At 35.5% G+C, this 21,248-nt stretch overlaps 1 protein-coding gene across 50 annotated transcripts in view; it reads right to left on the bottom strand.

Moving 5' to 3' along the window:
• The window catches only part of Dscam1 (Down syndrome cell adhesion molecule 1), a 105,373-nt gene that overhangs the window by 68,126 nt on the left and 15,999 nt on the right, over positions 1 to 21,248 (bottom strand). For 18 of the 50 annotated variants that reach the window (XM_066289563.1, XM_066289561.1, XM_066289562.1 and 15 more), the window contains exons 4-5: positions 14,493 to 14,654; positions 14,137 to 14,304 (exon numbers count right to left, since the gene is read on the bottom strand). The exons of 3 other annotated variants lie outside the window; for them this stretch is intronic. In XM_066289563.1, coding sequence (XP_066145660.1) covers positions 14,137 to 14,304; positions 14,493 to 14,654 — 330 coding nt within the window. Of the gene's footprint in view, positions 1 to 4,893; positions 5,071 to 14,136; positions 14,305 to 14,492; positions 14,655 to 16,621; positions 16,781 to 18,120; positions 18,283 to 21,248 lie in introns of all 50 variants that reach the window. 29 more of the 50 variants (XM_066289594.1, XM_066289586.1, XM_066289597.1 and 26 more) reach the window with 5 other exon arrangements.

Below are 21,248 nucleotides of genomic sequence, written 5' to 3'. Positions count from 1 at the left end.
ATACAATAACCAGACGTTTCTGCCATTTAAACACGGCAATTTAAAGCAATTCATTCTATTGTCTGCACTCAATCTGAACATCAATTTATTAAGAAATAGTTACAGGGGGGACGTAATCTGGAATTGGCGGACATCTCTTCGCGCGAGACTCTGGATCAAGTTTAGGGTGATGACACGAGCGGGACGCAGAATGAATATCATGGGAATTTATAAGAGATTTTGGTCTAACTGCAAACATTTTTTTTACAAATCAATAATTTTTTGATTCTTTGAGTGATTTTAAAACGATAAGTTTGTATAAACATAGACTTGATAATGCTTCGCTTTCGAGGTGAAGTGTATCGAAAATATTTTTATGGTAAAAATCTTAATCTTCTGGCGTAAACAGCACTGACAGCACCGACTTTAATAGTCAATACGCATGCCATTCTTTCTGCCTTTTGGCAAAATCCCAACATCGTTTCACAGACAACTTGAAAACGATTACAAAATCAGCATGGAACCGCACAAAAGCTCTAATGCGGAAACAAGTTTTTCAATTTTCATGGAAACAACGAAACCGAAGCATGGAAATGTCAAAGTTGTCAAATAATGACCGGCTTCAATCTGTAACGATTTGATGGCAGGATGATGGACATTCTGCAATTTATAAGATCAAGCGGTGGGCATTGAACGGAGGTACCACCAAGAGGTGCGATGGACAGAAGATGATGAATGGCACAGAGATAAAATACTGCGAGAGCAATCAGAAATGAGTAAAAATCGAGATAAAAATACTCCGTAAAATCACCTGTGCGCAAGTGTAAGATGTTCTGAATGTACAGCTGCTGCAGAGCAGCAACAATGCAGGGTATTTTATAATACATGTTCCAAGATAAAGTAAAGAGGATGACGTGGACATGCTAATAGAATAGTACCAGAAATAGAATAATAAAAAGAAATAGGAAGTGGATGATACAGGTGATCAGAACCCACTTCTGTAGGTGATTATTTTATAAAATAAGATAAAACTCAATAACTTGTTGCCTTTCTTGGAACCTGTTTCGTACAGTTCATAAAATCTTTACGTGTCCAAAACGCGACTGACCCGAATGGAATTCCTCAAAAAAGTTGGGGTAAAAGGTGGACTTTCCAGTCGGCAAGAGTGCTCTCTGGAACGGAAAATGATATGAAATGCTAAATTGAGGGCACGATTTGATGATAAAGCCTTTATACAGGGTGTTTGGTAGATCGATAGAAAATTTTAATGGGAGATACATCGGGTCACTTTGAATATACGTACACAAGATGCTGTTGAATAAGTGTCCGATATTCCACAGTGTGATATTTTAAATAGTTTTAAAATGAAAAGTTCTTATAAATATACGTCTTAACTCGCTTAGTTTTCGAGATACGGGATATCGAATTTGAAAAAATAAATTTTGACACATCTCTATCTTTTCCAGCTAATTTAAGAAATTCCCTATCCGGGGTCTTTTTGAGATGATAAATTCAAATTTATCAACGATTTAGATCGGATTAGTTCCATTCGACCACTTTTAAACAACCACAACTTTTTTGTGCCACACTGCATGTCACTTTCGAATAGAAATGGTCGCTTGTGACGCCTTCCTGGAGATACAAGTAAATCGTCGAGGGATTTGAATTTCTTATCCCAAAAATCACCCGGATACGAAATTTCTTAAAATTAGCTGGAAGAGACCGAATGATATCAAAGAATATCTGATTTTTTTTTTCAACTTTGATACGCGGTACCTTGAAAACGAAACGAGCTAGGACACACGTTTATAAGGACTTGCAATGATGAAACTACTTGACAAATCACCTTGTGAAACGTCGGACACTTGCTGAATAACACCCTGTATAACCATATTTATCTTTATACAAACTTTCGTGGTTTTTGAAATATCGACACAGGGGGAGGGGAGGGAGCGCGAAATAGAGGGGTAGAGGGTCTCGTTTTTAAAATCAAATTCATTAATAGCAGTACTGTTTGAGTTAGAGCTGGCGGTGTGAGTTTAAAAGTGATTAATACGTATTTAAATTTAATGTCGCTTATTTACTTGTTGTGAGTAGAATTTCGTTTTGCTCTTAGTTTGGTAACTATGATTTTGGCAGAAAGTCATATATGCATTCGTTTGACAACGTTTGCACGGAGAAACTTTGAAAACTTTGAATTTCCGAGCTGCCACCACATTGGAGAAGGTCTTAAATGGAAAAATAACTTGGAATTAAAGTATTTTAAGAAATTATTTTGTTTACTTAATTGTAATAATCACTTCCTTTGTCAATATGCATAATAAAAATATTTTGAAAATATTTCCCAAAGCGGAAATTATTTAATACTAAAATAACGGAAATTAACCGCATCAACTGAATTGTTTCGTGACCCAAAAAGGCCGATATTTCAGAAACGATCAGACTTCGCACGAGGGTTAATATGGTTATATAGGTTCAAAACGACCACCTCTATCTCCCATTGAAAAGTTTCTATCGCTCTACCAAACATCCTGCATAACCGCTTTTCGCTTATACAGGATGTCCCAGAAAGTGGTGCGAATGAGCATTAGGCGTTCCGTTCCACAGGAGATGTCCAATCGTTTTTTTTTTTTTTTTTATTAAATTCTGCAAACCAAATGCCGAATATAACAACAATGCCACCTGAACGGGGTCAGCATTATCTGATTTCCGACGCATCAACAGGAAAATTGATTGATAAGAATTAAAACTTTTATTCTGAATCGTTTAATTTGTGTGACATTTTTGGTTCGTAGGCCTACAATCAACAATAATGACCTCCCTTTCCGTTTCCTGTTGATTCGTATTCAAGCCAAACACAGACAAAAACAGCAGACAATACACGCACTAAAATAGTACGTTGGAAAAGGAAGTTGCTAAAGTTATTCGGTACTCGTTTCGTAATATAAAAACGAGAATAATGATTGTTTATTTAACGATTAATAGTACTCAATAATGGATCTACATTTAAAAATTAGCGAATGCAGCTGTAATGTATTTGGGTCATCTACGTAATAATGCACGTGGAAATTAAAAACGTCGCTATAATAAAGGGCTAATTATGTAGGTGTGTTCTGTTATCCATCAACCTACATAATCCCTATGAAGTAGTTAAAAGCAAAATGACTACTTATCCATGCTAGAAAGGAGACATCATGACCTACTTTTATCTGAGAAATCCATACATCTTGCTCAGTACACTCCACATTACCGACATTTTTTTTAACCAAAGGCACAAGGAAAAAAGAAAAGGTTTGGAACATCTTACAGCATAAATATACATTTTTCTATATACAAGGTGTTCGTCTCCGGAGCTCTTAAATAAGGATCTCGGTAACCGTACAAGATGCGAAGCAGATTAAATGAAATAAAATTGCGCAGTTGGAATTTTCCGTGCTGCTTCAAAATGTGGAAAACTGAGGTAACTTTCCAGGATATTTGAAACAAATTAAAAGTTTTCGAAAAACATTATTATTTTTTCGCTCGGCTTATTTGGCGAGCTAACTTAAAATAATTGACCCTTTATCACTGCCAACTTTCCCTTCCTTCTATGTAAAATCCGATGTTCGGCAATCGTGATCAACTTCGTTTTTTATTATGAGCACCATCTCGAATTTTCAGACAAGCTACTTTTGCCGTTTCGAAGATATGTCACCTGCTAAGGTTCAGCCTTGCGGTTTGGTGGAAGTATCAAAAATCCCTGTCGTGCAGAGCGTGCCATTGAAATGACGAAAGATGGAAGAAGTATTTCCGCGTTTCCACGGAACTGCAAGAGTGAACCTCAATACGTGACACATCGTCGTAATAAAACAAGATGAGTTCAAAAGTGTGAAAATCCAAAATTGCGTCCATACGAAAAATGAAGCATGCCATTGTCGCTTCGTGCGAGAGGAAAGCTGCCACGATGGAGTGTCAATCATTTAGAATTATCGTGCCACGTGGGTTGCGGGAAAAAAGCGTTTTTCCCACATTTCAGTTTTTCCCAATATCTCCGAAAGCCACAAGAATTTTTCAAAATCTGAAACGGCATATTCTCGAGGTCCTAATTATTGAACTGCGGCCCGATTTAACCCACCTTCTACCTCTGTTGATTACTGAGATACCCGTGAGCTTCAGAAACGGACGCCCTGTATATAAACTAAGTACCATAGTCGTCAGTAGGAGGTAAAAATCTATTGTTGCCCGTGTCTTGCCAAGACACAATCTCCACATGGTCGGACACAAAAGATGGAATATGACACTTGAAGACAGCTGTGTTGCCTTTTATAACGAAAACGTCGTATACCTGAGCCTCATAGTACTGGCTCACCACTGAAAAAAATAAGAAAAGATCTGTCTTCAAACTGAGAGATTATTCCCTTTCGCCATGGAACGTTTTTCTTTACGAACTATTTCTCTATGGAACTTCTACAACTCGCTCAAATTCACGAATTCATAGCAGATACAGGGCCAAAGAATCTCAATCTTTCGGTACGAAATCCATGATTTATAAATAACGCACCAATCAAACCTACCAGAACCTAACATTAGATTTGATATTATTCAACGCTCTATCGTAATTATTTCCTGATGATAAAGCTATAAAGCCTCGTTATGGTCGCGCATAACAATGGACATCAAAACAGAAGCTAACGAGAATATAAATGGCCATGTTTTTGATTAATTTACAATCCACTAATTACACTAGCGATAAGTTGTAGGAGATTAATAATTACACATTACATTATTCTACGCTAATTTGCAGTACTTTGAAATCGAGCTGAACAATAGCTATACCGCATTATGTCGATATTAAACTCAGCAAATTAGTTTGGACAGTCAAACGCTTGTAGAGAATCAAACAAAAACCACGTGGAAACTAGCTAAGGTCAGTACCCATATTGATGGCGGTTTTGGGATCGTAAATGTAGGCAGAGCTACCATCGTCAGCTACCCATGCTTCAATCTGGACGAAATCGGTTACAAAACTTGGCACAACACATTTCAAAATTCCAGTGTTTCCTTTGAGGACAAACTCGTCTGTTACCCTGGTTTCGTAGAATTGCTTCACCACTACGGAGAAATCCGCAATTCAGTATGTTATTACATCATGCCAAAATTTAATAATGATATAATTGAATAAACATTTATAGTTGCAGTTGTGGGTACTGGATAGACTGCAGGGGACCAATTTAATCTATCTGCAATGTGAAAAACACATAGCGACCGTCATATTTATTTTTAATGGAAAATCGTGAAATTTCTTTGCAATTTGGATAAACTGAATTCCACAATAATCACATATGTACAAAGTATCCCGAATTCCAAATGGGACCTTGACATTTTCAAAACGGTATAAAGGTGAGTTAAAAATGAGAAAAAATCCAGTTTTTGGAACACTTTATCGTACTACTGACAGTGCTGTCAAAGTGTTTTCCATTTTCGGGTTAGCAAGGAAAATATATAATTTAATCAATTTATACTGTAAAATTTTTAGAGAAAATCAATTTGTTTTCATTCTACAAGAGGAACGTATGTGCCGCATCTTCATAATGATGCTTAATGCTGGAGATCTTGTAGCAAAGCAATTTTTTCGATAAGGACCTGGATTTTTTTCTAGACGGGAGGACTTCCCGATTTTGTTTAATTTGCAGTTTAACCAGTTGTCGTAATTATACATTTTCCAATTATTTGTTACATCCATTATTTCCTAAATATTTTTGTGATTTTTTTTTATTTTTAAAATTATTTTATTATACACGGCGTTATAAGGAAAATATTTCATTTCCTATAATATGAGTTAACACTACTACTCACATTTGTGTACCGTATCAAAGAGCTGTAAAGAGGGCGCAATAATTACAATGAATATTCATCGAAATTTTCCGTTACGAGACATCGAAAAAAGCATGTTTGATACATCGTTAGGCTGCAAATTGCGAAAAACAAAGATTAATCTTTAAGGAATTTTTTTTTTCAAATTCTGAGTTGATATCAGTTTCTGATACGTTAACTTTATTATGAAAAAGGAATCCAAAATGTAAACATTTTTGTTCTAAAAGAATTTAAAAATTCGTTTTTCGAAACTTAATTTTTTTTTTTATGGAAACTAAAAACTTTGCACAATTTTTCCGTAAAACTTCAATGGGCTTAAAAACAGCTACTTGTTCGCACTCCATTTTTACCAATTGGAAGGTGGCAATGGTGTATAACATTAGGGCGACGTCCTGCATATCGTGGAACGCTTTCAGTTTCTCTAGGTCAAAATTCATTTTTATTATTGTCATCGATTACGCTTAAATTGAGATATTTTCTCTGAGAACTCCTGCTACATGCCACTTTCCCCTTCTCCAAAAAATCATTACCAGCGTTAAAATTCTTAGCAGACTCATAGTCGTACACGATACCATCGTCGGCAACCCATGAAATTACTTGGACGAAATCGCTCACAAAACTCGGAATTAAACATTTCAATATTCCAGTGTTGCCCTTCAAAACGTACTCGTCGATCACTCTGCTATTATAGAATTGCTGTACCACTGCAAAAATATTGAAAATGAAACTTCGATAAACGATTCAATAAACTAAATTTAACATTGAGCCATGAAAGTATTTGCTGCTAATGGCTGCAGGAAGTAATAAAATTTGTTCCTGCACTTTATCTGCTTCAATGTGACTGGAATCATAACAAAAGGTGTTATTTTGAACTGGTCTGGAACTCCTGCACCACAGGAAATGAGACGTGCAAGTACCATAATTTTCCCCCAGAAGGTACGTGTTTCCCTGCGTGTCCTGCCAATTTTCCACGACGACGAAATCTGAGACAAAAGAGGGGATTTCGCACTTCATGATGGCAGAGTTTCCGCGGATTACGTATTCGTTATCTGCTTCCGCTTCGTAGGACTGAGCTACCACTTTAAGTAAATAAACGTAAACGCTTAGTAAGCATAACATGATTGGGATCCTGGTTAATAAGGTCTAACTCTATTTGCATAACAGTTAGTTCATGAAATTACTCAAAAATTTAACATCATATATCATCATAAACCGAGTAGGTACATAAAGACATTCCGGCGCATTGTCTCAAATCTAACGGTAAAAGATAACAAAGGTACTTGCTACACTCAGACGAGTACTCTTGTATCATGTGCATCAACGATTAAGTAGAGTGATTTATTTACGACATTCTTGCTTTAAAACAAACCAGTTTGAGCGTTTTTTATTACTTGACGCCAAAGACACGTTCATATGCTCAGCTTTCATGGTTTTCATAATGGAAAATTATTTAAAAATCGTACGAAAACAGGGTGAGTCATGAGGAACAGTCCTTCTATGCAACAAGATTGCGCTAAAAAGTTTCTCGCATTTTTTATTGTTACTACACAGGGCCTTTAACGCATTTTGTGGAAAAATGATTTTGGCTATAATTTTGTAATGCCAGATTGGTTTTTTTCATTTTGTGATGAAAGAGTACACGCAGCGTATATGAGTCGGATAATGTATGCAGAGTTCAAAAAATCCAGGACCGTCTTTAAAAAAATTTGTAGATGTTTTCTAGACCAAAAAAATTCATCTTATATACAAATTCTTGAAAAATAACTATGCATATTTGCTAAAGGTTTGAAGAGCTAATAGCTGTACCCAATCAAAAAATTTCTCACACTCTCCATTGATAAAAAAAAAATTAAGGTTACGAATATGCTACAATTTTGGATATTTGGATAGACCTTCTATCCTTATCTTGAATACGCGGTATTTCAAAATCAAATATTACAATTGAGACAAAACGCAGAACTGCTATATTTAATGGAATCATAATGGAAAAAATTTATTTGAGATATACATAAAAATTTTAAATTAAAATAACGAGACAAAAAGAACAGAATTAATTTTTACTATAGTTGGATTAGTTACGCTAAATTGATAATAAATTATACAATCTAGAGGTTTTCATTTTGAAAATACCTTTAAGTAATAATTGGTAACAGCAAATAGCGAATTTTCCGTTTCTTATGTAAGTTTTTGATATATTTTCCAACAATAGTAAAAATAAATGTTCTCTCTCTTTTCTCTCGTAATTTAAATTTTTTCATTTTATTTGCATCAAATAATTTTTTCCATTATAACTGCCTTAAATATTGGGGAGCTTTGAGCTTTGGCATTAGTTGCATTATTTGATTTTGTAATACTATAAGATCAAGATAAAGACGGTCCAAACCTGTAACATTTTCGTAAACTTTGTTTTTCCAAAAAACAACGAAAATTGTGACAAATTTATTGATTAGGTATAACAATTAGTTCATCTAAACTTTAGCAAGTATGCATGGCTCTTTTTCGGAAATTCGTATAATGAAAGGCGATGTTTTGGGTTTGGAAAAACTGCTAAATTTGTTGAAAACGCTCGTTAGTTTTTCGAACTTTAAATACATTTTCTTATTTATGCATAACACTGTACTCCTTCACCAGAAAGTTAAAAAAAAGCAAACTGGCTTTACCAAGTTGTATCCAAAACCATTTTTCGACAAAACGTGTAAAACTCCATATATAAAAACAATAAAAAAACACGAACGATTTTTACTGCTCATTCGATATCCCTCTTAGTAATCTTATTCCACACTAGAAGTATCTACAATTCTTCATGATACCCTACATAGACAGAAAAGTCAACAAATTCAAATTTGTATTTAACTTTACAAGTTTATATGAGGGAACACCTCGGTGCAAACAGTTTATGTAAATTATCGGTGTTACGGTTTACATGCAAGGATCGATAGTAAATTCAGCTTACTAAATAACTTGGGTGGATGACTTTAGATTAGTGAGAGCGATCTTTACATTTTTAACGAGATTTTTAGGTTCGGCGCTGCAGGCTCCTGTTTTAATGATTTTACACAAATCGACGATGACTCGTGAGTTCCCTTCGTTTCAGCATGAAATTAAGTCTCCCTTAAGCCTAGCTCGAAACAAATTGAAGATTATTTCGAGAAAGGTTCTTCTTCAGTAGATATTTCAAAGCTGATAGACTAAGAGACCATATTTCTTCCCGTCCTATGTTTTAAACTTCTCTCCCCACAAAACGCGAGGCCGATATTACTATATCCTCTAATAGAAAATCTTATTCGTGATTTTGCATAGCTAAACACCCCCAAAACGTTAATTTCCAAGAGAAATATCTAAGTTTTTGAAACGTTGTTCTGGTCTGGCCCGTTGGACACTCTATTAGACCCTGGGTCACCACGTCTGGGATGGATTTCTAGGGGTAAGTACCACTTAATCTGGCCCGACCTGAGCGTCATATCTCCTAAAACTAGCTTTAATACTGCATGAAAACTTCCAAAGGTGCCGGTATCTCGGGAATCCATGGAGAAATTGCCGTCAAAAAATAAATCACGTCAGTTGCTTAGCTGAGCTATATAAGCCTACGTAAGCGGGTTGTTGAAATCTCCTTTAATTTTTTTTCCACTTTTCAACGCGGGCTTTAAACCCCATTTTATCATTTTATAATTCAATTTTCCGTGGCACTCATTGTAATTTCTGTTCCTTTTGCAAATGCGTTTCTATCGTAATCCTAAAAACGATGTCGGCACAATTCCTCCTAAAATATTAAAGCGCGTCTCGGCACAACTTGGGTGACCAGAGGGCACCGCGAATTCCTCCTTGGAGGAAACCACACCGATTGAACTCGATTTACACATGTACATGGAGGACCAAAAGTCCCGCATAAATTCGTTAAAGATTGAAGGAGATATTTTTTATGAAAATGCTGGAACACGTCAAATGTTGTTTTTGCACCCCGTAGACGTGTCTGCTACATCAAAAAACGCATAAGTAAAAACAGAATTTCACATGTTCCAGCATTTTCGGGAAAATATTTCCTTCAATTTTTAACGAATTTATGTGAGGTTTTTGGTTTCTATGTATGTGAAAGTGCTTTGCCGTCATCCCAGGAAGCTATAAATTTAGTATACTTTTGTACCATTTTGATTAAATTCATCACGCTACTCCATATTCAGAAGCTCCAATCCTACAATGAAATGGTTCTAGGAAAGCTCCCTATCCACAGAGTATGTTAAAAATGATATGAACTCAGCTACACTTAGTCACAGTTTTTATGAGTGTGAGTCTAAGTCTTTTGTTCTTTTCTCCTACTGCATGTCAAACGTTTTTTGGTCTCTATCGATATCTTCAAATTCTAAACCGTTCTAGAGCACTTTTTACCAACGAGAATAGCCTGGTCCAGTGCACGTATTTGAACTGCCGTTTACCCCTTTTTGAGGGTGTACTGAAATATTTACGTTGAAGATTCCTTGACATCAAGTACATTATGATACTTCGTTTTTTACTTCGCAAAAACTTAAATTATTTTCTGAACTTGGAACATTGCGAGGAATTAGTAGGAGCAACAAAATAAATTAATTCTTCATTTTTCATAGAGGAAACGTGTCGAATGAAATGTTGCCTTGGGGGATGCTGTAGCATACTACGAAACGCCGAGAGCTCTTTTATAACTGATATTACAGTTTTTATCGATCAATTCATCCACAAGTTTCATGAATAAATGATTTTTCGGAACATGTTAAAACCCCTTCATTGATAGCTTCCTCTCATCTTCATACAAAAGTTGTAATGCACGACTCATCCACTGAGTTCTAATCCTCCTTTTTCTTCTCCTGACAACCAGCTTAATCATTTTCTCGCAATTTTAATCAGGTCGTCGCGAGGAACAAGAAATGGGAGGAAAATATAGCAAATCGTACTCCTTCAGTGTCGGGCCTCAGCAGAAAATGAGTGCGGGCATTGTACGATTTCGGCAAATTAAATAAGTGTGAAATTGACCAAAAATATAAACTCATTTTCTCTGCCTTTTGCATTTGCACAAGAAGATAATTTTGAACGTTTGAATTATTCCAGTCTATTACATCATTGCAAGAGCGACCCTAGAAATTGTTACGATAATTGCACTAGTGCAAATTACCGCCGCAATTCGCCAAGGATTGGTTCAGCGTAACAATGGGAAATCAGAAATCTCATATGTAAAATACTAATTGAAAATTATCAATCAACTTCAGGGCAATATGCACGAGTGCAATGATAAAATCGTATTTTTTTATCTGGGTTTACAAGAGCATGCATCGATCTAGATTTATTTAGAAATGTCTATATCCGAGATACATTTGGAGGAGAGTTGTGTGAACTAAATGCTACTTATTTCGCTGATAAAAATTTGATCGCAATAAAATAGGGCGACTTGCTCACAATTATTACTTAATAACCCATTTTTAGTGAAAAACAAGTGGAAAATGAAAATTTCACTTATAAGACCACTAGTAACTGAATTGTTTACGGAGATTTGAGAACACGAATTTGTCCGAAATTCTCTTAAAAAATTCGTGTTCGAAACGAAATTTCACCTTGCTAAGTCAAGCATGCACGTGTTATTCGGTAAGAAAATTTTACATCTTTTAATTGTCGGTTTGCAAATGTTACAGAAATTATCATATATAAATCGCTGCACTTCGACAGACATCACGAAAATTTATCGTTAACTAACGAAACAAAATTTTGAATACAGTTAACACGTTCAGACAGGTGCAACCTAACACTCTCATTCAGTGATATCTGAAGTCCCACATGTCCCACATGAAAGTATTATTAGCGACCCTGTTAATTTTGAAACTGATATTGGACAGGAAATTCTCTTAATATTTGAAAAAAAAGTATTGAAATTTAGTTAATGGAGTACTTTCCAGCAAACCAACGCACCTCTCACCCCTAAACCGAAAGATTGGATTTCACTTTCAAAAGTCTCTCGCTCGTTACTGTGAAAATGTCAAGCCCGCCTTATACAGGGTGTTTCTTAATGTCGTGCTAATATTTCAGGGTGTGATATTTCAGGCCATTCGACGAAGGAAAGTTCATACAAACATGTACCGCACAACGACCAAAATTTATATCGATTTTTTTTTTTATTATTATTTTAAATTTGTCAGACAGGACTTTAGATATCAATTTTAATTTTGGGTGTGTGTTAATCGATCATAAAACCTGCATTTTAATAAGAAAAGCAACTCTACTGCTCAACCAATGGAGTATTTGCATCGATGTCTTCCGATATCTTTTGCGAAAAAAGTGGCACGCCGCTGACATTTTCTGAGGGGAATATTTTCTCTGATTAAACTGATCAGTTCTGCGTGAAAAAGATCTCGCATGCGTTTCACGTTACACGAGCGCATCGTACTAAAGACAATTAAAATATTTATAATCAATTTGTTTAGAGTTCATTATAAGTTATTATTTCATATATTAAATATTATGTATTTTATAGTTTATTAGAGGAGACCTTTTCGTGTAAAATGGAACAGCCCACTCAGAAAAAATATTGCCACGAAAAATGTCAGTGGCGTGTCGCCTTTTTCGTACTTTTAAAAAATTTTCCGGTCACACGGGCTGATGAGTCACACTTTTTAATATGACAAAACCACGAAAAAAATTAAAAAGCGAATTTTTCCATGAAACTCGGCGTATGGAGTTAAAGTAATAACCCGAAGAACTTTCTCCAATCATTTTTTTCATATCTCTAACGCGAAGTAAAATATCGATAATTGATGTTTTTATCGAATTCGTGGTAGAATTAATTTACAGTTTAGAGGTCAGATGAGCATGTTAAAAAATGTGACCCATCAACCTCTGTATCTTAGGAAAAATTCAAATTCGTATCCGTTCAAATAGCAAAAACATGGGGGTGTCCGCATCATAAATGCGACACAAGGTATGCAAATAATTATGACACGTGGGCATTTTTAAGGATATCATGAAAATGTATGTGTTTTTCACTCAACCTCGATTTTCGAAGAATCGATACGTTTTCTAAGCTGGGGTGACCTCGATGACAGATAGAATACCCCTCTCAGAGACGATTTAAATGTTGAACAGTTATTAAAAACGTAATAATCGGAACCTGGGGTGACGGCGATATGAAAAGATGAACTTTTCAACTTGGCTTCTTTGGGACGGATTTAAAACAGGTCGGCACCACCTTACGGTTTCTTTTGCTGCCGTGCGAAGAAGGCGACAAGTAAGCCAAAGTCCATGTCCCCACGTTTAGGTATCAAATGCGATATAAACCGATTAAATGGAATAATGCACGTGAAATCGATACGATTAGCTTCTAACAAGCTTAATCGAAAATTAAATTAGTAGGCCCGTTACTAGGCCTGACCAATTTGACTCATTCGTTTAACACGGTTGAAAGGTGTCTCATGAATTGCTCCTGCGCTCAGAGACCTCATTTTCATTTTATTATTATATCAGCACCTCGCAGGGCTTCGTCTATTTTCGTCTCGATGCATCAAAACCTCCCACAAATATCCAATTGGAAAAATAACCAAATTGTTAAAAGGAGGACTCGACACCTCCTTTGATGGTGTCATAAAATTTTTAAATTCAGGTTAAAAATAAACGGAATTTTATTCGAACACTCTTTCAATTAGGGAAAGCAGCTTGACTCACAAAAGAGAAGTTAAAACTTAATGTTTGTACTAAACCGCCATGTCTGTTTACTTGGGCGAGACAACGTGAATTAGTGAAGACAAATATCTGAAAGTTTCGACTTCCAAAGTTTGGTTTTGTATTTTTAGAATCGAAACACGAGTTTTGGGTGAAATTTATTGATGAGTTTACCGACCAGAACGGAGACGTTGAAGCTGGATAGTTTACTACGAAAAGTTGCAAGTTCGATGAAAAGTCAGAGAGAAATGTTGGATTTCTCTCCAGTTGTTGACCGGAAAAATAAATCCCCCCCCCCCCCCCTTTCCTCCGCCGCAGTGTAATCGCACCGGAAATGTTTGCACAGATCCGCATTTAATGGCACGCTATATTGCTCGCAATTATTAATTAAAATTCGACCATGACGTCACGGATTTTCGTCAATCGAAGGGGAAAACCAGATGTAAAATTAAAAAATCAATTTCGACCAACAAAAGGCGCACCAAACGAGATGCGAATGGTCAATGCTAATTTGCCCGGTCATACTTTCTTTTATGAAAAAAAAAAAAAATCATACACATCGGTTGCTACTATGGCTCGAAACACCTGGACTCCTGACTCAACCAAAACTAGCCTCGTAGGTAGAATAAGTACCATAATTGGCATTGTTGCTGTATTTGTACGTTTGACCATTGTCCGAGATCCAGGAATCGATCACGACGAAATCGGCGACAAACGACGGTATCTTGCATTTCATTAAGGCCGCGTTTCCTCGAATAACGTATTCATTTTCGGCTTCGGTAACGTAAAATTGTGACACCACTGGAAGTAAAATTATTATTCCAATTAGACTGAGTTATGGCTTAAAAGCACAACGGCAACTTTAAAAAACTGCCTTAACCACAAAGACGTTATAAATTCACGTCATTAAAGGGTTCGGACATCTGGCTACGATGGAATCGGCTTGCAGGTAAAACTGAATTTCTGTCTAAACCAGTTTACCACATTACCATAGTTGTCAGATAATTTGTAAATTTTGCCACCATCATCAATCCAGGAATCAACAGAGACGAAATCAGCGACGAATGATGGAATTGAACATTTCAATACTGCTGTGTTTCCCCTGATTACGTATTCTGCCAAGATTTCAGCGTTGTAGAATTGGTTCACAACTGAAATGGGAATTCGATCGATTATCGTTGGTGAAAAAAGGATTTTTGCACCAATTGATTTTTTATACTTTTTATTTCTCCAGTTTAAACATGAAATCGGGGTTTTTTGAGAAATTACGAAGGTGTTAAGTTAGGCAATTTGGCGTAATCTGCAGCTGCATCTCGAAATTTATTAAATTCCTATCACCCGCTCCTGGAAAACTTGGATTTTTCCTGAAAACATTTTATTTTTGTGAGCACGTGAGTTGAATTTTTCAGTAACCACCCGTTAGTGTACTCCGCTTTTTTTATCGGACTTTGAGACTTCTTGCTGTGAATTTAGCGACGAGTTAAAGCTATTGATTTTTTTAATTTTTAGGTGGGATCTTCATTACTCATGTCTAGTAACATGATTTAGTTGGTGATTTTCACATGCTTCACGTGATTCAGATGCGAGTGACATAGTCCTGGATCATTAAAAGTTTTCCCGTTATGTGCAGACTTGAGGGTTTCCAAAAACAAAGTGTGAACCTGCGTAACTGGGCATACGAAAAAGCTGCCAACAAAATCTCGGAAACTATTGAGTTGTAGGAAAATAGCGTAAACTAAATTGGATATGAAAAATAGATTAAAGACATTTTTCATTATATAATGCTCAAAATTGGTATTTACAAGATACTTGGAACTGCTAAAAATACATCTTCCCCGTCAAGTCCCAAGAAAATTCATCTTCCCTGCACGTGTAAAAATACCACTTTCCAGACTCCCAATGAAATTCAGAGTCTAATATTGAAAAATAACATACATTACACTTCCGAAGTATATTTTCCCGTGCTCTTCATGATTTCCCGTCTATGTTTTCGGCTTTTATGGAAAATTGTAACGTAAGAGAAAATGCAGTTTTCCAGACTTGCAATGAGATATTTTACTTCGATTTCTGAAATGCATGTTAGAAACATAAATATTTTGAAAATTAAAAATTTGGGCCAACTTTTCGCCTTTTCCATTTTTCGCAAAATTTTAGCAACATTTAGCATTCCCCCGGCAAGCCCTACTTTAATGTTCAACCGATTAACAGACAGCGAAAATACTCATTACGGCGAATTAAATAATAACTATTAAAACCCCATATAATCAAGCAGAAACTGTTTTAGAACGAATGCCCTAGAAAAGTGCATAAACGGTCATATGTCCATATACAGGGCGTTCCAGGTCAAAGTGTAAGTATTAGTACAAATATGTTTGTCCATAAATCGCGTGTTTACATCTTAGTTTTCAGGGCGGAAACAATGAGTTTACGACTAGCGGGCGTTGTTAAATATTAACGGCCTATCGCTTATAGCAACGGACCGTAAAGTTACAATCGCGTGCGTCGCACTTGCCAACAGGTCGTAAAGTAAAAAAGAATGCCTGCTGATTTTGTAATTGTTTAATTAAACAAATTTGGTATTAAAACAATTTAAATAATTTAAAATGCCGAGCCCCGTGCTCAAGGAACCCTAAAGCTTGAACAAAGGGCTTTTGAGCAAAAAGGAAAAAATCGTACGTACGCTATAATTTCACGAGAAGAATTTATGATTAAAATATTTGTTTAATAATTTAAAAATTAGCGCTGATTTAATAGTTTAAAATTGAAGTGGAGTATTTGAGATCAAACGCGTATTGGTAAGATTTCGTTGGCATTAATCGAAAGTGGCTTGAGAAAATATTTTCTAAATTTCATTTTTCAGAATTTTATTATTAATTGTTACTTCCTCCAGCTGGTAATTTCAGAATTTTTGCAAATTTTGTTTATCAATTATTTACGAATGAGAGTTTCCACGATACGGGTGGCAGCTTCTGTTACTCTCTTTTTAATTTGTAGCGTCTTGAATACTACATATTCACGTAGCTTTTGCATAACTTCATTATTATTATTTTGGGCGAAAAGAGATAACATTTGGAACTCCCGTTGCACAGCTCACATCAACGGCTGAAATTTCAATTACCATAATTGCTGCCATACGTATACTCAATGTTTTCTCCCACCCAGGCCTCGACCCGAACGAAATCAGACACAAAGGAGGGGATGTTGCATTTGAGTACTGCTGTATTTCCACGAATTACATACTCTGAGACAACTTCTGCTTCATAATACTGGTTAACGACTAGAAAACCAATGTCTCAATTAGAACACGAAAAAGCTTCTTCATCAAACTCTTGAAGATCCTCAACTACACGATTACACTCAAAATCTTGCACTTTAAGATTACCGAAATTTTGATCATTCAGAGAATATTCATTGCCATCGCTGTTCGTCCAGGAAACAACCTGCACGAAATCGGATACAAACGAAGGAATGGAGCATTTGAGAACTGCGCTATTTCCTCGTATTACGTATTCGTTGTTGACTTCGGTTTGGAAAAACTGCTGGACAACTGGAACGATGTATGAGAAATTTATACGTGCAGCTTAAATAGGATGACCACGAGAAACATTTACGTTTTTAAAATCCAGAACATGTTAATTTCTGAAAAACAAATTATTAAACTTATCTAACGTGTTTGTGGGGATCCGCCATTCGCTTCACGTAAAAAATGAACCCATTTTAACTTGAATGGAACTGTTAATCGACAAAATTGCAATTATTGGGCAGGGGAAGATCCGAGACCGTTCCATAAGAGACCTCTTCATTCATTTCGTGTAACTGTGGGGTGCGATGTCGAGAGAGCATGTTATTGGTCCCTTTTTTAAGAGGGTAACAGTGACATCGAATCGGTATGTGGATATTACCATCGCGTTCTTCTCATAACTGCCGAGGCAACATTTGCAAGAGGACTTAAAACCTGTAAGGTGTCCTGGCCTCCGCATCCTCCTGACTTTAGTATGTGTGATTTTTCGCAAGGGCAATTGAAAGAGAAAGTTTATCAACATAAACCCGGTAGTTTGGATGACTTGAAGATTGGTAGAGACGTGTCACTGATCACCAAGGAGCCTGGAAGGATTGTGGTGGAGCTCCCTGACCAGAAGCGAAAATTCAATCTGGCAAGACGGATGTTACCTTCCCGACTTAATTTTTTCTGCGTGAAGTCAATGGCGTAGCCCCTCAAACATGTTAAATAAGTTTACTTTTTTTTCAAAAATTAACATTGGTCTCATTTTCTAAAAATGTAAATGTCTCTCGTGGCCACATTGTGAATTACGAAAACTCTTGTAGAGACGCCGAACGAAATGATAAGACATTTATGTACCATCAGGAGTAGAGGAAATATAAAAGTCCTCATTCTGATCAGTGTGCCAAGATACTACGGACACAAAGTCAGCCACAAATGAAGGAATCTGGCACTTCATTATTGCTGCATTGCCCCTGATGGCAAATTCCTTTATGACGTCTATGTCGTAGTACTGAGTTACAACTGAAAAAATGTTTCCCAAAGTCAAAGCTCTTGCATCGACCAAAAGTTTGTATTTCTAAATAGACTTAAATCGATTTCTTTTCTTTTTTTACCCTCAGCGCCATCCAGAAAGAAATTTTCATTCTGGTCGGTGTGCCAAGACACAACTTGCACGAAATCAGCTACAAAAGAGGGAATCTCGCATTTTAAAATGGCTGCATTGCCTCGGATCGCATACTGCTTGTTCACATCGATATCGTAGAACTGAGTTACGACTATAAATAATAAATAACAATCATGCAATCCGATATTATTTCAGGGGAAATTTTATACAATCTCGTCGAACTGTAAAGATGCGATAACATGCATGTGCGTGTATCGATCAAAACCAGCAATGCGTCGTCGGTCGATAGATTTATGTTTGATTATTAAACCCTCCCCTAAATGAAGTAAAACCATCAAGGAAGTTCTCATAATAATGTTATGGCAGCTGAATTTTCCTTGCAATTTTAGCTACAAAACAGCGAGTCATTATTCATTATTAAAGTTCGCGTTTCACCTAAATATACAACTGGTATTATAATTAATGTATTATAATTAATTAGCAACCTTAGAATAGACGTGTTGCTGGCTTGAAAATCGGGAAGATCGTGACCATAATCATTCCCAAGCCCCGGGAAAAATATGTCAACATATTATTGTGGCCATAATTAGTGAGTAAAACGATGAAAGGAGTTTTGAGGTGGAAGTCAGTAAGAACAATTAAGCCACATGGGAGACATCTATTTTATTCCAATTAAAATAATTTAATTTATCATCATTCTTAAATACGATAGTTAAATTTCTCGCTAACACGTTAAATCAGTATCAAAATCAATCACTCGAAATCGAGGAAAATTTGGAAAAACTCGGCATAAATAAGTTTAATCTAGCTATCACTAGTAAACTAAATTATACGAGGTGTTTCGGAGAATAGTGCCGTGAATTCGAACATACACTCTAGGTCCCAAAACATGGAGAAAACTTTGCATAAACATATATCGAAAGGCGTTTCGCGTTCGATGTACAGGGTGTGAAAGGTTGGTTCCTGAGGATCATTTTTTATTAATATTTTCGAAACGTCTCAAGATAAATTAAAGATATTTCGTACTTTATTATATTTATTAATGCTCTTTCTGAATTTCCATTTAAAAAAATCACCACATTTTTTTCAAAGGCAGGTAATGCAATGGGATAATCCTTAAAAAGGACCTATATTTTATTGCGAATGCAATTTAAAAAATTCTACAATAAAAAAGCTCTCTTGCTGAAAGTCAAAATCGGCAACAGTTTTCGAAAAAATTGAGATTTCACAAATTTATCAAATGAACATCAGATTTAAAATATTTTTAACGCATTTCCTTTAGTAACGATTGTAATGAAACACCGTGCTGGTAAAAACCAAGAACGACCAGACTATTAATAAACGTTGTCATGCACGAAAATGTCAAATTTATATATATTTTTTGTTACATCTCAATGCCAATCGGGTTATAAATCTGCTTTTAATTAATAAAACATTGTATTCCCCGATTTATTAAATATCAATTGACTCCAAAAATTTTGGAGCTTTCGATCTTCAACAAGAATACCTTTGCTGTATAAATATGTTCAAGTTTAATATTTTTCCTATAAAATCGTCAATAAAATTAAATATCAAAAGTTCTAGATACTTTTCACAACAAAAATGCGTCAATTTTTCCATAGACTCAAGAAAGCACAAAAAGATATAACAAAGTACAAAATGTCAGTAATGTACCTCGCAACGTTTCCAAAATATTGATAAAAAATCATGCTCAGGAACTAATCTTTCACACCCTGTGTATTAAAAATGAGGCGCCTTTCGCTATATGTTTATATGAAGTTTTCGCCATATTTTGAGAGCTAGAATATATAGGATTTATGGCGCTATGTTCGGAGACACTTTGTATACAGGATGATCTGGGTTAGTTGAAGAGTTAAGTCTCGATTAAATAAGACATAGTTGCGTAATCTTGGCCCCCAAAAAATGATGTTTTAAAATTTGAATATAACAGCTAGCTCTAAAGAATATCGGACATTTTTTTAAAACATTTAATGTTTCCAGAGCTTTGTTTGATGAGACAATTTTTTTATCGAGTACTTTTTCCTAATGCAGTCCCATGGGAAGGATTTTCACAATTATTCTAGTTACTCTGAATCCGGAGACCATTAATGGTTTATTTGAGTTCTTATGAGTTTTTAGGTTAGATTTTGGTCTAATTTTCTATTCTAAATACTGCCTGTTGAAATTAAGTATGTACACATTATTTTAGGATAAAAATTCTTTAATCAGCTTTGGATACACATGTCAGTAGCTCTTGCAGCGTCATAACTACTATCTACTAACTTCAGCGAATATGGCCTTAATTTGGATATTTTGATTTTAAAACCGCCCTTCATATGGCTCAGAAGCGAGAGGAATGGCTACCAACTCAGGTAGAAAAATATTGATCAAGATTACATGGTATTGACAAATTTTTATATTGTCGGATAATTGGAATTCATTTGATTGGCCGAAATCAACTGTAGTGATATATATATATAAACAAAAGCAAGAACAGATGATTTAAAAATTTAATTTAAAAAAAAAAAAAAATTAAGATCATCCTGTACGTTTTATTTGTATTAGTCCGTTAAGTAAAATGCCTACCTAAGGGACCAAACCATTGGTCCGCAAATCAAACGTTGATTTTTTCAATATCGGTTCAAAAAACTTTGATAAAGTATCTGCTATCTTAATTATCTTATCAAATAAATTCAAAAAAAAATTATATTTATATATAAATAAATAATATTTACTTTCCTTGATCTCGATCCTGGGTTCGTGGATCCGAAATATTATAAATTAAAATTTAAAAAAATTAAAGAGTCATTTCTTGAGACCTAAATTACGCAATTTTCGGTTAATTCAACCGTTATCCGACTTTTCAAATGACCCGTGCTCAACATCGAAAAACATTCACTCTGTATGCGAGCAATAATGTCGAGCTCCAATTATCACATACCATCGAATGTCTTCAGTAAAAAAATGACTCAGATTCTCCTTTATCTGTTGTAACACGTATACTTTCGCATTACATGAGCTGTACCTCGATACGTCCTTAAATTAAAGAAACCTATAATAAATCAGTTTTAAAGTTCTATAGAAAAATCGTGGATCAATCGGCATAGACAGTTTATC

This window comes from Euwallacea fornicatus, chromosome 13 (genome assembly GCF_040115645.1).
Source record: "Euwallacea fornicatus isolate EFF26 chromosome 13, ASM4011564v1, whole genome shotgun sequence".
NCBI classification, from domain to species: domain Eukaryota; kingdom Metazoa; phylum Arthropoda; class Insecta; order Coleoptera; family Curculionidae; genus Euwallacea; species Euwallacea fornicatus.
The sequence above is the reverse complement of the archived record's forward strand: the minus strand, read 5'-3'. Positions and strand labels throughout refer to the sequence as shown.